Here is a 14,665-nt window from a genome sequence, read left to right as displayed (position 1 = left end):
ATATGTGTTAAATCACTCTATATTCATATTCATACAGCAATCACTTCAACAGTATGCACAGTTCATAACACAGGTCTCCCAGTCATTCAGCTTTGCAGTAATTGCCAGTTAAAAGTTTGAGTATCCCGCTCGTTTTATCCAATCAGGAGACAGAGCACTATAAAGAGGCGGGTCTCTGTGCCCGTGAACGATGACTCGCTGCTCCCGATCAAGATACTAGGCTCGTTCGACCCCAGTTTCGGCTCGTCTGGAAAGTAGACGAGAGTAGCCGAGTGCAGTCGGGGGAGTGACGAAAAAGCCTGACTGCAGCCGGACAGCTCCGAGTTGGCTCGACTTGCATGTGCCGTAGGAAGTAGCGTTTTTGTTGCGGATGCAGTTTGTTTTCTAGTTTTATTTTGAAGGCCTACTAGAAACACATGCTACAACCGATTAGAAGCAGAACACAACACAAAGACGAGTAAACACTTTAAAAGCGAGGGGCTTTTTCAAAACAAGAAACGAGATGTATCCCCATTCCCCACACTCTTTATCTTTCTTGTTACTTTACTAGAAAACCTACTTTTAAGTGATAAAAAATCATTTACAAATCCAAATAAAGGAGGTTTAGTATTTCTCCCTTTACATAACGAATATGATCGGCCTAAATAAAGTTAAATAATGTCTAATAAAAGATCCCTTATTATTATTGTAGAGATGGATATGATGAACTTTATTATGATGTGTAACATCAGATCAGTGGAGGTTTAACTCTGATTAAGTATATTTCTGCTTAAATGCACATACTGTGTCGGCCTAATGATTAAACATAAATAAAAATAAAAAAGAATGGGTCGTAATTTAATTTTGAGCGGTGATGTCAGACTTTTGCCTAACCAATTGGGGAAACGCATCAAAGGCACGGGGTTTAAACTCCCAATTAGCGCTCAGCACCGCCTGTCAGCAAGACGTTTCCCATCAAACATTTCGCTCCCGCAGCCCGTGGGGAGAACCTGCAGCGACTTGCTCCAGTGCCTGTGTCCGTCTTGATCCCGCGGGACTTCAAAGTTTCATGCAGCCAGCCGCAGGTGCAAGTCGGACAAAAAGTCTAAGCATAATGCTGTGCGCTCAGCAAGACGAGCGTCATAATTCCGCAGGTCTTAGCAAGACGGCGACATCTCAAACGAGGCTACTATCTGAAGAAGACGGCTAAACGTTCATGTGGTGGTGACGTAGGGATGAGGGAGAGGACTGCTAACTGCTGTCACTGACAGGAAGTTAGCTAAAAGGACCATATCACTTACTGCTCCTTTAAGTAAAACTTGGAGAAGTATCTTCACACGTTATTATTTGACAGTTTGCAGCATTGACAGTGAAATCAATGAAGGTGGAGGTGGCTTTGAGAAAGTGCTCTAATTGTTTTCATACTGCATGTATTTTACTGATGCATGGTGGATGTTTCAACCAGTTTGTAAATTAACTGTCACTACAAAGTATTAGATTTACAAATTCCTCTGAAGAAATAATAGCACTAATGGATTGAAAAATCTGTGTATGCTAATTTCTACGTTATAAAGAGATGGGCCCCCACACCAAATACTGCTTAGGTCCCCCTATATTCTAGCGCCGGCCCTGCCTACAGATTTTTATTTTTCTAGAAAATATGAACTCACTTGATGCTCTAAAATGAGTCCATATACTTCATCTCCCATTGTTCTCATCCTACTTACTGTAACCCGTTCATTATAATGGACATAACTTTTCCAGAATACAGGCAGGAAATATGAGAAGTTGCTATAAGATATTCCTACATTACACCCAAACATGACATTGTGTGGACCTTAAACAACGTCATCAAGTTGTATTGCTGTGAATATTAAGCCAAGGTGGTGCTAAGATCATAGTTCGGTTTTGAACCATAGACTGTTAAACAAATTGAAAGTGCATACATTGTAATTAGTATGAACGTTATCATATTTGTAATCGCTTTTTGAAATGGCCCCAGCAGCCTACCGTAAAAGAAGCTGCTGTTTTGTTGACATTCTCTCGTCCTATCAGCTGACTGCTACCTACACGTTAGCAGGTCCCAAACAAACCCTCATCATGACATGAACATGCCACCACTGCAGTCCAGCTCTCACACACCTTCAACAGTCCAAACATTAAAAATTAAAAAAAGCTCGTGATGAGGGTTATTTTATAACCCGCTGTCACGCGCAGAAGAGAGGCACAGAGCGATAGCTTCAGTTAGCCCCGCGAGCTATAGGGAGAAGCTAACGTGAAGAAATGGAGGGGATTCTGTACAAGTGGACGAATTACATGACAGGTGAGGGGTCTTTGTGACTTTGCACAGATGTTGTATCGATCTGTCTCTCTAAACCAGCATTAGAAACTGATCCTGAATCATTACTTTTGGTCGTATATGTTAGTAAACAGTGCTGAACACTGGAGCTAACAAGCTAAATTAAATGGTAATTGAAATAGGCCTATAGAATATAATATTCAATCGGAAAATATTCTCTGCTTTTAGAGCTAACAGGAGCTGCTGTTTATCATTATACGAGCTCAGTGTCACTTCACTGTATTAATTAATTTAACATATATTTAACCTTCAATTATTATTATTGTTAATTGTATGGTAGGCCATAGCCTATTTTAAATTGTATTGATAGTATCAAAATACTATGAAGCTACTGTATCTCCTAATACAGGAATCCTGCAGATCCTTAACAATTCCTGAATTAGTGAGTAAGGCCATAATTGGTATCTATTTTTAAAATAATGTACATGTTAATAGGCATGGCACAATAACATTACTTTTGCTTTTGAAGTTTGAATGACCTCACCCTGAATAAAATAATGACATACCAAAATAAAAAACATATTTTTCAACATTTGATGTAGATCATCTTACCTTTTCACTGGATCTATGTTATTTAATAGAAGCATGTCCCTAACCCAAATTAATTTGTGTTTTTTCTCTGCAGTTTTATTATTATTTTTAATTCTGAGTGGCTTTAAAACATTCTAAATCTAAATTTCCTTAAGCTGTAAAACCCTATTATAGAAATAAAACATGACCCAGAGTGGCAGCAGAGCATGCTATAAATAAATAGTTGGAGAGGACAAAATATAAACTGTGTGGTAACCCTCTGTCTGTCCACTGTGAGTGACATTTGTGTGAACAGTCTGCTCCAAATAATCTGCACAACATTTTCAATTAAAGTTGTCAGTGATTCTTGAGAACGCTTGTTTTCAAAATCATATTTTGTCAAAATCAGTGATTCCCAATTTAATGCAAACAAAATACTATGCAGTACTACAACGGTGAATAATAATTAATGGTAGCTCCTTGTTGGCCGAGTGGTTAAAGCTCCATGTTTCCAGTCTGCCTCTTAGCTATCAAACTGTGCAATTAAGATTAAAATATATATTTTTAAATCATGTTGAAAATGTGCACTTTTATTGTTTGAACAGTGAAACTTCCACACAACAGGTTTGTTCTTAAGGTTTTGAATTTGTTGTCTATCTTCAGGCTGGCAGCCGCGATGGTTCGTCTTGGAGAACGGAGTCATCTCTTACTATGACAGTGAGGACGACGTGGGCAAAGGAAGCAAAGGATCCATCAAGATGTCCGTGTGTGACATTAAAGGTTAGTCCGCTGTTAAACCTATACCTGGCTGATCATTTATTTTTTCACATAAATCTTAATATCTCCATCAAACACTGCTACTATTTTATATTTCAGTTCATCCGACGGATCCAACACGTCTGGATTTGATAATCCCCGGCGAGCAGCATTTCTACGTGCGAGCTGTGAACGCTGCAGAGAGACAGATGTGGCTGGTGGCTCTGGGCTCTTCCAAAGCGGGAACACTGGACAGCCACAAACACAAAGGTAAACAACATTTTCTTTTTTTTTTTTTTTGGGGGGCATTTTTATGCTTCATTGACAGTGGAGAGAGACAGAGGTGAAATGGGGCAGAGAGGGGAGCGACATGCAGAGAATGACCGCGGGCGGGAATCGAACCCTGGTCTGCTGCTGGGCCCGGCCCGGGGGGGGGGACGCCCTACCAACTGAGCTAAGGGCGCACCGTAAACAACAGTTTGATTGAAGCTTGTGCTGAGTATTTACTTATACAGTACATCACATAAGACACAGTTGTACAGAGTGTAGATTTACTTCATGTTTTAAAGAAACAAAACTTATTTCAACTCTGTGTGTGTGTGTGTGTCCATTTCTGTGGCCAGGTCCTGAATGTCTGAAGACGAAGATGTCTGAACTTCGTCTGTACTGTGACCTCCTCGTCCAGCAGGTCCAAACCATCCAATCACAGCACGCCGACGACACAGAGACCCCGCCCACCTCCGAGGTAAAACGTCTGCTGTTCACCAAAAACTGACATTGACATTTAGCTTTATTGTCATTGAAAAGTACAAGTACTGAGATAGTGAAATGCTGTTTAGCATCTAACCAGAAGTACAGAGTTTGCATGAATGTCAAGGTTCTGGTGGTAATGTACAGATAGATACAAAAGAAGATGTTTATCTGTGGGGATACAAACATTGATTTACTTAAAAAAATAAAATAAAAACTCATTCACTGACTGAAGAATTTGCAAATACACTGCATGTTATGGGCCTGCAGCCGAGGTCAGCAGACAGACTGACTGTTTTGAATACTTTTGCAGATGTGTTTAGACTACTAGAGAAGAAATGGACAAGGCCATATCACTATCTGCATTGTCACAGGCAGAGAGGAAAATGGAAAGCATATATGGTGTACACTGTCAATGAATAAGGAGACCTAAAATTGTCTGTGTATTGGAATGCATCTTCTTATTAAAAAAAAAAAAAAAAAATGTTTTAACTGTATCAGTAGCTGTGTATCTGAATCTTATGGCAGTGGGGGCGGGACCTGATAAGCCTTTGGCTTCTCCTGCCACCCTTCGGACGATAACACAAAGTAATATGTGTGAATATGCAAAGAGAAAATTGTGTATTGTGTGTAATTGTCCGGAAGAATAATAAATAAATAAATAATGTAATATACGTATAATGTATAATAAACAGCTAGAAGTATGGTATGAATAAGATACGGGATAGATCTGATCCATGATACAGGTTTCAGCAGATATCCAAAGGCAGGTATCGGAAACAGATCGGCAAAGAAAGGTAGTGCATCTCTAATATGAATATATGTAAGTGCAAGTAAGGCAGTTGCAGCTAAAGAATGTAACTTCCCTCCCTCTTTCTCTCTAGGCGTCTCTCCTCAGTGCAACTTGTGCTACTTTCATCAGGACTCTGGAGGAGTGTATGACCCTGGCCAACCAGAGTCTGACTCCGGACCTCAGACCCCCTGAAAGGGTAATTACACGCTGGCTCTGCCTAATTCAAGTAATAAAATAATAATAAATCAAGAAATTATGACAAGAAATTATTTTATTATATAGAAATGTCATGGATGTTAACATTAATAAAATTGGAATGAACATAAAAACAGGGATAGAATACTTTTAGTATCATAGTTTTTTTACTTATTTTCATTCGCTTTTAAATGTCTTCTAATGTGTTTTATGTATTTTAATCTTGCCCCTGTAAAGCACTTTGAGTGGCCTTGTGTTTGAATTGTGCTATATAAATAAACTTGCCTTGCCTTGCCTTATCAAAGATCTATTGTTACCTCATCAACGTCTCGTTTTAGTCATGAAAAAAAGGTTGTTGACCAAATATTTTTTTTCATAACTAAATCAACCCTGGAGCAAAAACATTTTACACCTGGAAATTTCCCAGACTCTTCACACACAGCAAACATTGTCTCTGTTCTTTTGTTATTTCTTTGTATTTTTTTTCTCACAATACATTATGTTACGCTCTGCTTACTATTAATCACCTGACGCCTGCAGGCCTAAGTGGAGGTACATGTGAGAAAACAATCCCATTACTGTCCCAAAAGAAATCAAATAAAACAGATGTGTAACTATAAGAGGAACTATAAGAGGAAGTTAATGAGGCGTTAGTCAATTGGCTTTGAGTGTAAATATAATTGTATTCTCTGTGCTCTGTGGCAGAAAACACTTAATATTGTGGAACTGTAGGTGGCTCAGCACATTTTATATCAGTGAGCATTTTCTGCCTGCAGATATTTTTTTAATTGCAGTCTTCAATGAACAACAATAACTAACAATACATCTGCAGGACTGTGGACTGTCCTACATGAATAATAATGTTGTTCTTAAAGAAATCTTCTCTTCTTTCTGCCCAGATGAAGAGATCAATTAGTCACCCTGGAACATACAGCTTAGACAGGTGAGTTAAACACACACACACACACACACACACACACACACACACACACACACACACACACACACACACACACACACACACACACACACACACACACACACACACACTTAATTAGTTATAAGGTGCTTCAGAAAATACAATTCAATAATTTATTTACTGAACAGTATTGTGAGGATGCCAGGGAGGAAATTATGGAAGGAGGGGAGAAGTTGAATGAAAATGTCTGGGGTTATGGTCTCTGAGCTCACACAACAGATCCTCCAGTGAGCTGGGATGATAGAAAACAGTCCGTCTGCGCTCTCTTTAGCACTCGCTCGGTCCTGCTGTTCTCTCGACCCAGCCTCCTGCAAGAGAACACAACCTGTTTACTGCTGCCACAATCATACACATCAGAATTCTTATTAACTATGGCCTCCAGGAGGCAGCATTGTTGTTTTGAAGCCACATGTTCAAAACTCTAAACACACACACACACAAAAAAAACTATATCCACCAGTACCATGTTCATCTCAGTTCCAAAACTCACACCACCTGATCTCTACATACATCCATCAAAACAAGCTCGTAGGGCAACATTTTTCAATAAGAAAACACACACACACACACAAACTTAAAAAATACTAACGACAAGTAGCATATTACAAAACCAGATTTTAAAGACCAGATCATTATATAATTGGAATTATGCACATTGGTAATGTCTCTGTCTTTGTGTTTTCTATTACTTATTGTCCTCTGTATTTTATAAATGTTAAAAAGTCAACTTTTCTACACACTAATATCGACTGAGGCGAGAACGTTTTTTAAAATTTAAGCTAACATCTTCTCTTTTTTTTGTTCCTCAGGTCAGGTGTGCTCAAGGAGTACCTGAGTGGAGGTCAGAGGTCAAATCAGCGTAGAAACCGGACGTGCTCCGACAGCTCCGTTTATGACACTGAGCGTAAGAAAGACATAAAACAGTCCATAGAAGCTTAACTTAAATGAAAAGTTTAAAAATATTCCTTTATTAGGTTAACTTAGAGCTCTTTCGATAGGCATATCAAACCTTGACTTCCTGTCCTGTCTGTGTGATGCATCTTTACAAAAAACAAACCACCTGGTAAGCTTAAAGGAGTCCTGTCCGTACTGTGTGTGCTCTGCTCTGAAAAAACCTCAGTGTTAATACACAGCCTAGGCTCTGTTACTAGCGTGTTACTAGCTTTTGTTTACTGTTACGGCCGGCCACCCCAGGCTCGTTTAGCCGGCCAGTAAACATGAAAATAAACCAAAGGAAACCATGAATCCAAGTAATAAGGTGATTTATTACAAAATAATCCCACAACACAACTCAACATAGGAGGCTGCAAACAAAAAGGAAAACGGGAGGAAAACCTGGGGCAGCACAGTTGACTGCTATATTGCCCAGGTCTTCCTCCAGCTAAACTATAACCCCGGCCCCTCTAAAACTACGAAAACAAAAAGAACACCGTCTAGCAGCCCCCCATAAGTAAACCTACAAACTAAGGCGGCTATCAGCAGCCGCAGCAGGTCAGCGGCAGCAGGTCCGACAGGCAGGCAGAGAGAGAGAGAGAGAGAGAGAGAGAGAGACCGGCGCAGGCCAAGCCTTTAAGCCCCACCTAATTAGGCGCACCTGCTGCCAATCAAGCTCCAGAACACCTGAGAGTGAGAGAGTGTAGGAGGGAAGAGGAGGGAGGAGCAAAAAGGTGGGAGCGCGTAACACCCCCAACCTAAGTTAGTGTTTTTTTTTTAACTGGATTTTACTTTTCCCCTGTCATAAACAAAACCCAGACAAAAAAAACACAACAATCGCAGGCCCTGACACACAAGCGCGACAACAGCAGTCCCGCACCCCACCTCGGCCCACCAGCCTCCCAAAACAGTCCTTTGTAGCCCGACCAAAGTCAGCAAAACGCTGAAGCCACAATCCGTTCCATCAGCCCTGTCAGCCACAAGACAGGGAGAGCTCCACGAGCTCAAACCAGGCCCAGCAACCCCATGCTCTAGCCCATACTCCACCTCCCTCCCAAGACGATCCCGCTTGTTAAGGCTCACACTCCAGACATGCCGTTCAATTGGAGAACTACCAGTCTCCACCACAACCACGCCGCCAGCACCCCCAGCACCAGACAGCGCCCCAACAGGTAACTCAGTATCAGCACTGGACAGCGCCACATCACGGGCACAGCCAGGTTTACCAACCACTTTACACCCCTCCTCGGAGAATTCACCGGGCCTAACACCGACCGGACCAGGACCCGTCTCCGCCGAAACAGCGCAACTCACTCCTCCACCCTCCCCAATGGACACCTTGCCAGAGGACGGTGTAGCAGCTACGCTCACTACTTGCTGTTTGGTCACCGCACCTGCAAAACCCCCCCCAGGATTTTCCCGAGCCAACCTAGCGTTACACCCTGCAACCATAGGAACGGCCGTCACTTCAGGCTTGACCAACCCCTTACCACCAGCTAACTCACTTCCCAAACAACGAGACACACCTTCACTCGGAAAATAGGGACAAACGGCCACCGGACCGGAGACCAAATCTGACTCAAGGTTCCCTGGCGCGCCCCTGCACTGTGTCTCAGACCCCCGGAAAATGACACCGGACTCCACATCAGACTCACTAGATATAGGCAAGACATCACTTAAAATAAATGACTGATTCTCAGCTGTATCCCTCGGAATGATTAACGGCACTTCTTCCCCCACTTGCTCTAAAGGCACAGCGACCCCCATCAAGAATGGTGCATCACTGTCTAGCTCTGACTCCAGACTCTCAGGAGCCACCTTCGCCACAGGTTTCGAAGTGTTCACACAAACCACTGACTTCACAGCAGGTTTCTTTTCTCCCCGTAAAGCATAACAATTGGCGACTATGTGCCCCGGTTTATTACAATAGAAACACACTGGACGTTCCCGCGTGCCCGGTCCCTCCCGGGTGTGCTTCCCCTCCGCCCCACTAGCAGTGCTGGTTTTACACGACTGGACAAAGACACCATGATTGCTCTCAACATGACATTCTTGTGACACCGTTCTCTCAAACACAGACTTGTATCCGTATGCTCTCAACACGGCAGCTTTAATTTTGTCAAAATCAAGACTATCGTCAATGGACAACATCGCACAAACATCCTGTGCCCGACCAGTGAGTACACTCGGCAGCACCAGCGCCCACCAATTACGAGGCCACTTTACAGTACTTGCGACATGCTCAAAGAGAACAAAGAACTTGTCTACCTCCTCCTCGGAGAAAACCGGAATAAGATCAAGGTGTTCGGTAATATGATCAATGTGTTTGGTAACATCTAGCTCAGCTGGCTGTATAACTGCTGTGTTTTCCGGCACAGCCACTCTTAACTCCATCTCCTTTAGTCGCAGCATATTCTCCCCCTCTAACTTCCTTATCTCTAACTCGACTTCTAACCTACGCATTTCTAGCGCTATCTCACTCAATCTTACCTGCTCGTTAAAGCCCGCCCCTTTAGACATAGGAGAGGCAGCCGCGCCCCGCTCCACCAACACTCCCTGCTGAACCATAGCAAAACACACAGCTGATCCTTAATCAGCTTCTTTTCCGTCTTACTTACGAAGCGAAACAGAACAAACAGCAAACACACTACAACGCCAGCAACGCAGGAGCAACCCCAGCACTCCCGCCCACCAAAAATAAATCCACGGCGCAGAGCATTAAAACAACAACTGCCCGTGCTCTAAACAAAATTCGGATGATTCCGGATCCCGGACGAGCCCCCATATGTTACGGCCGGCCACCCCAGGCTCGTTTAGCCGGCCAGTAAACATGAAAATAAACCAAAGGAAACCATGAATCCAAGTAATAAGGTGATTTATTACAAAATAATCCCACAACACAACTCAACATAGGAGGCTGCAAACAAAAAGGAAAACGGGAGGAAAACCTGGGGCAGCACAGTTGACTGCTATATTGCCCAGGTCTTCCTCCAGCTAAACTATAACCCCGGCCCCTCTAAAACTACGAAAACAAAAAGAACACCGTCTAGCAGCCCCCCATAAGTAAACCTACAAACTAAGGCGGCTATCAGCAGCCGCAGCAGGTCAGCGGCAGCAGGTCCGACAGGCAGGCAGAGAGAGAGAGAGAGAGAGAGAGAGAGAGAGACCGGCGCAGGCCAAGCCTTTAAGCCCCACCTAATTAGGCGCACCTGCTGCCAATCAAGCTCCAGAACACCTGAGAGTGAGAGAGTGTAGGAGGGAAGAGGAGGGAGGAGCAAAAAGGTGGGAGCGCGTAACATTTACATACCAGTTTACAGAGCCTAGGATGCGTATTAACACCAGGTTTCTTTTCAGTGCGCACACAGTACGGACAGGTAATGGATGGTGAGGATATATTTACTGATTTTGACAAACAGTAATTTTGACAACAAACGTTCACCAGAATCTTTGACTCCAGCTTTAATATGTGTATTTCCTCCCTGTCTGGTGTGTGTGTGTGTGTGTGTGTGTTTCAGGCACGCTACCCGGTCTCAACGGGGACTCGTGCTCCATCCCTGAGGAGAGAGGAGGCCAAGGTCCTAGCCCAAAGACCACGCCCACTGACACAGACACTGACCTGTCCATCTGAAGACCACACACACACACACACACGCATACACACACCCACACCTCTGTCCAAAAATCTTCCTTAAACTCTAGGAGAGCTCCAGAACCAGACAGGACCCATACCAGTGACAGGGACTACATTCGGTCAGGATTATTGACGTCGACGTTTCAGTTAAACTGAGGACGAGTGGACCATTGTTTGACCTCTACTGGGATCGTGAACTGATTGCCAAACACATGCACTTTGGACACTTGCTTCATTGTCCCCTTTATAAGTGTTTCAGTCACACAGTACATACGGACTGGAGGGATGGAAAAAACACAGCATGATGAGGGAGGTCTTACAGCTGGACTGCGAGAGTTGAGACATTGTGAGCATGATGAATAGGACATGTTAAACCCACTGACATGAGAGGATGCTGCCGTGTCTCTTCCTTCTATATTTCAGTAGGTCACCACATTTACACACACTTTTGGTGATGATGTGTAGCCTTGGAGCTCAAGAGGTTTGTGACCCGAAGCTGTGAACGAAGTGAGTGAAAAGTTAAACTGCGATTGTTGCAGGCAGCTCCCTGGACCAGTTTCAATATGGATAAACAGTGAAGTCTCCTTTTTATGAGCTGTTTGGACGCCGGCGTCGATTGTTCTCTGCTGTATATTGACCTGGACATGGAGTTTGTGAAGAGACGTTGAAGTCTTGCAACTGTGAAAAAGAAAAGTATCCTATCGTATAGTATTTTCAGTTCTTCACAGTAGCCAAGAACCTTTTTTGCTGAAATCATGAAGGCATCTCCGTCCCTCTTCCTGTTGGCTTATTGTGTTCTAGGATGAAACCAGACTGATGAAAGGCGTCTGTGCAGTTTCCTGAAGCCACTTCCCTCGGTTGACAGTATAAGCCGAAGGAGCTTCAGATGCCAAAGTGTGCACCACTGTAATGATCTACATTAAATGTGCCATTATCATTCTTCTTCCCCACCTGTTCTTAGTCTAAACAGCGCAGTTGGTGTTTTAAACTGGATGACAAAGACAGAAAGATTCTCCACTCTGATCTGCAGCTCTTTGCTTGAGGAGTTTGCACCTGCTTCTTGTTGCTGTCAGATCAGGTAAATGGAGTCTCTAAATTACAGATAGGTGTGAATGTGTGCAAGGTACTGCCTTTTAAATGTTTCCTTTTTCTTGAGTGATGAATTCAAGCCAAACTTGACCCAGAGAAGAAAGAAGTACGGTGGCCCTGAATGCTCAAAAGCACTGGGAAAGCCAAACAAAAATGAAGAAACACATTCATTAATTGTTCTTGTCTTGTAAAACATAGTTGTGTTGTCAACCTGTGGAGCATGTTTTTCCTTTTATTTGATGTTGTTCCGGCCGTTGCATTTGCTCTCTGTTGCAGTATGTGTTGAGCCCTCAGGGCCACCGTCAGTAAGTGCTTCAATGAATGAACTTGGATGAGGATGGAAGTTCAAGTGTTTGGTCTGTGTTAAATGCTGTCCGACAAGCTGCCAAAGTAAACAGCTTGATGTTTCTCAAATGGCCTCTACAGTTGCACTCATGGCAGCTCGGAATATATAATATATTAGTCTTTTAGGAAAAATCTCCTGCCAAAAGAGAAATCAATCTTAAGGTAAAAATATAAGCAATTGTCAGCAAACTAAGCTGAAATTTGTGAATCTAATTCCCCTAGTTTACAAATGATTTGTCTTGTGACGCGCTTGCTGTTTGAACACGAGCAAAAAGACGTCATCTAAACACATAGTCAATAATCTGGATGTGAACTTTCATCCAAATGCAGGCGCGGTTTTGTAGTGTAAAGGCCTTTGCACACCAGGCACAACGCGAATAAACGGAACGAAAAAGCAAATTATTTGGAATTTTGACGCGTCTGCCTATCAGAAGCGACGTCTTCGAAAAATCTAACTCTGTTCGAAAAAATAAAAGCCGTCGCTGATATGGAAGCTTATATTGACTCTATACACGTTCGGAAATTATTATTGACAGGCAAATTAATCGCACGAAAAAAACACGCCCGGTGTGCAAAGGCCTTAAGACTGAACCTTTACCTCACAAATATCAGCCTTTCCCATAAAACACAGTTGATGCTATAAAACATTTGTATTTGCCTTTAAGACACTTTTTTAAAACTTGCCAATTCAAAAAAGGGAAATAAAATCCAAACAGTTTAAAAATATATTAAAAGAGTCAGTTGAAAAATTAATTAACTCAATTATCTTATTTATAGAGCATACACTAGACATATTACAGTGTGCACGTGTGGCTGTTTTGCACTTTAGAGATCAAAACGATGTATGTTTCTTATGTTTTTTATGCTAGTACTGAGGCTTTCAGTGACAAAGGTGCTTTGGTGGAAAACAGTGATGATGATTGTGAAGCTGATATTAATGTTTAAAAGCAACAGCTTCATGTGTAACAGTAACAGTTTGTCCACTTTTACCAAAATGTATGTTCAGTTATTTGCCAAGAACACGCTGAAACTGTCAGAATTTTCACTTCACTTTCTCTAAATGCCATGGAGACTTTTTTGTGCAAATGCCATTATTCGTTTGTAAAAGAACAAGAGTTCAGACTGTAATCAAACTGTCACAGTTTTTAGCTCTTGTCAAATAACCTGTGATTCCCTTTTTATTATTATTTATAACAGCATGGTGGTCTATATTTTATCTTTAAATGATTGTTTATATTCCTGTGTTGCCTATAATATTATTTAATTTAGAAGATGGATTTGGTCGGTAAAAACTGTTCTAAATTAATCAGTGAAAAAAAGAATCAACAGACTTAACAGGGAAAATAGTTAATCATATTATCAGCTATTTAAGGTGAGCATTTTCTGTAAATTGTATCATTAAAATAATTTAACCTCATTATAATTTTGATCTTGGACAAACTCTCCTCTTTAAAGGAATAGTTCTACATTTTGGGAAAAACTTTTATTCGCTTTCTCGCAGATAGTTGAAGTATGACACCACTCTCGTATTTGTTTGGGAATCAATCCAAAAACATTTAGTTTCAGATTTAGCAAACGGGACATAAAGTGTTGATTTATTTCAAGGTGGTGGATTGTGTTACCTTTGGAGAGATCTAGGCTAATGATTCTGCTACTTGTTTAAATTAGAAAAAAATACCTGAATTAAACTGCTGATATATGACTGAATCATAGTTTCTTTATTATATCTTTATTTATTTTTTCTGTTCAGTTTTTGGACAAACCAGCGGAGAGATTTTCATGCCTTAAGTGTCTCTGCGCAAAGTAATGTGTGTGGTTGTATCAGACTTTTCATTGTCTAAATAAAAGAAAACATTTTAAACTGAAGTGAATTTAATTGAGTCATAGTGTGTGTAGGGGAGGTTATAGGCACACGTGTCGAATCATTTACAGAAAAAAATCAATTGCTCAATCCCAGAGTTTTTTTTTTGCTCAGTTCCTCGAAGGACGGTCCCCCTCTGTGTGTTTACAGAGGGTGTGTTGACTGTCCTGAATTCATTGGGACCCACTGTGTACTCTCACAAGTTCAAGTTGCTCAGCTGGGTGTGTAAAACACTCATTTACATTTACAACCAGAGAGTCATGCTGCATCCTGGAGGAGAAATTGGAAGAATGAGTAAGTACTTGTTTTCTACTGAACACTTTTACTTTTCATTTGAACTCTATTACAATAAACTGACAGCTTTAGTTATGTTACCAATACGATTGTTTACACACAAACCATGACAAACAATGATTTTTCATTAATCAAACTAACCAACAGTACAGACTATACTTTGGAAACAACGAGTTAACTCATTTAGGTAA

The 14,665-nt window shown here is 41.7% G+C and overlaps 1 protein-coding gene across 2 annotated transcripts; it reads left to right on the top strand.

Moving 5' to 3' along the window:
• The first annotated feature begins 2,071 nt into the window (after positions 1-2,071).
• Positions 2,072-14,080, top strand: plekha3 (pleckstrin homology domain containing, family A (phosphoinositide binding specific) member 3). Of its 2 annotated transcripts, XM_080036900.1 has the most exons (9): positions 2,072-2,302; positions 3,512-3,628; positions 3,725-3,874; positions 4,228-4,349; positions 5,239-5,343; positions 6,242-6,285; positions 7,131-7,225; positions 7,320-7,384; positions 10,770-14,080. In XM_080036900.1, the coding sequence occupies exons 1-9, from the start codon at positions 2,263-2,265 to the stop codon at positions 10,944-10,946; spliced, it is 915 nt and encodes a 304-aa protein (XP_079893026.1). In that variant the 5' UTR covers positions 2,072-2,262; the 3' UTR covers positions 10,947-14,080. The 2 variants fall into 2 exon arrangements, with proteins under 2 accessions (XP_079893026.1, XP_079893027.1); XM_080036901.1 differs by lacking the exon at positions 7,320-7,384.
• The last annotated feature ends 585 nt before the right edge of the window (positions 14,081-14,665 follow it).

This window comes from Ammodytes marinus (genome assembly GCF_949987685.1).
Source record: "Ammodytes marinus genome assembly, chromosome: 11".
Taxonomy (NCBI): Eukaryota; Metazoa; Chordata; class Actinopteri; order Uranoscopiformes; family Ammodytidae; genus Ammodytes; species Ammodytes marinus.
This window is presented reverse-complemented; position numbering and strand designations above follow the sequence as displayed.

What these genes read in the sequence shown, in the direction of transcription:
- plekha3 (XM_080036900.1), top strand. Translation starts at nt 2,263, where the DNA reads ATGGAGGGGATTCTGTACAAGTGGACGAATTACATGACAG. An exon ending in GGAACATACAGCTTAGACAG is followed by an intron (nt 6,286 to 7,130) that starts GTGAGTTAAACA and finishes TTTGTTCCTCAG; the next exon opens with GTCAGGTGTGCTCAAGGAGT. An exon ending in TACAAAAAACAAACCACCTG is followed by an intron (nt 7,385 to 10,769) that starts GTAAGCTTAAAG and finishes TGTGTGTTTCAG; the next exon opens with GCACGCTACCCGGTCTCAAC.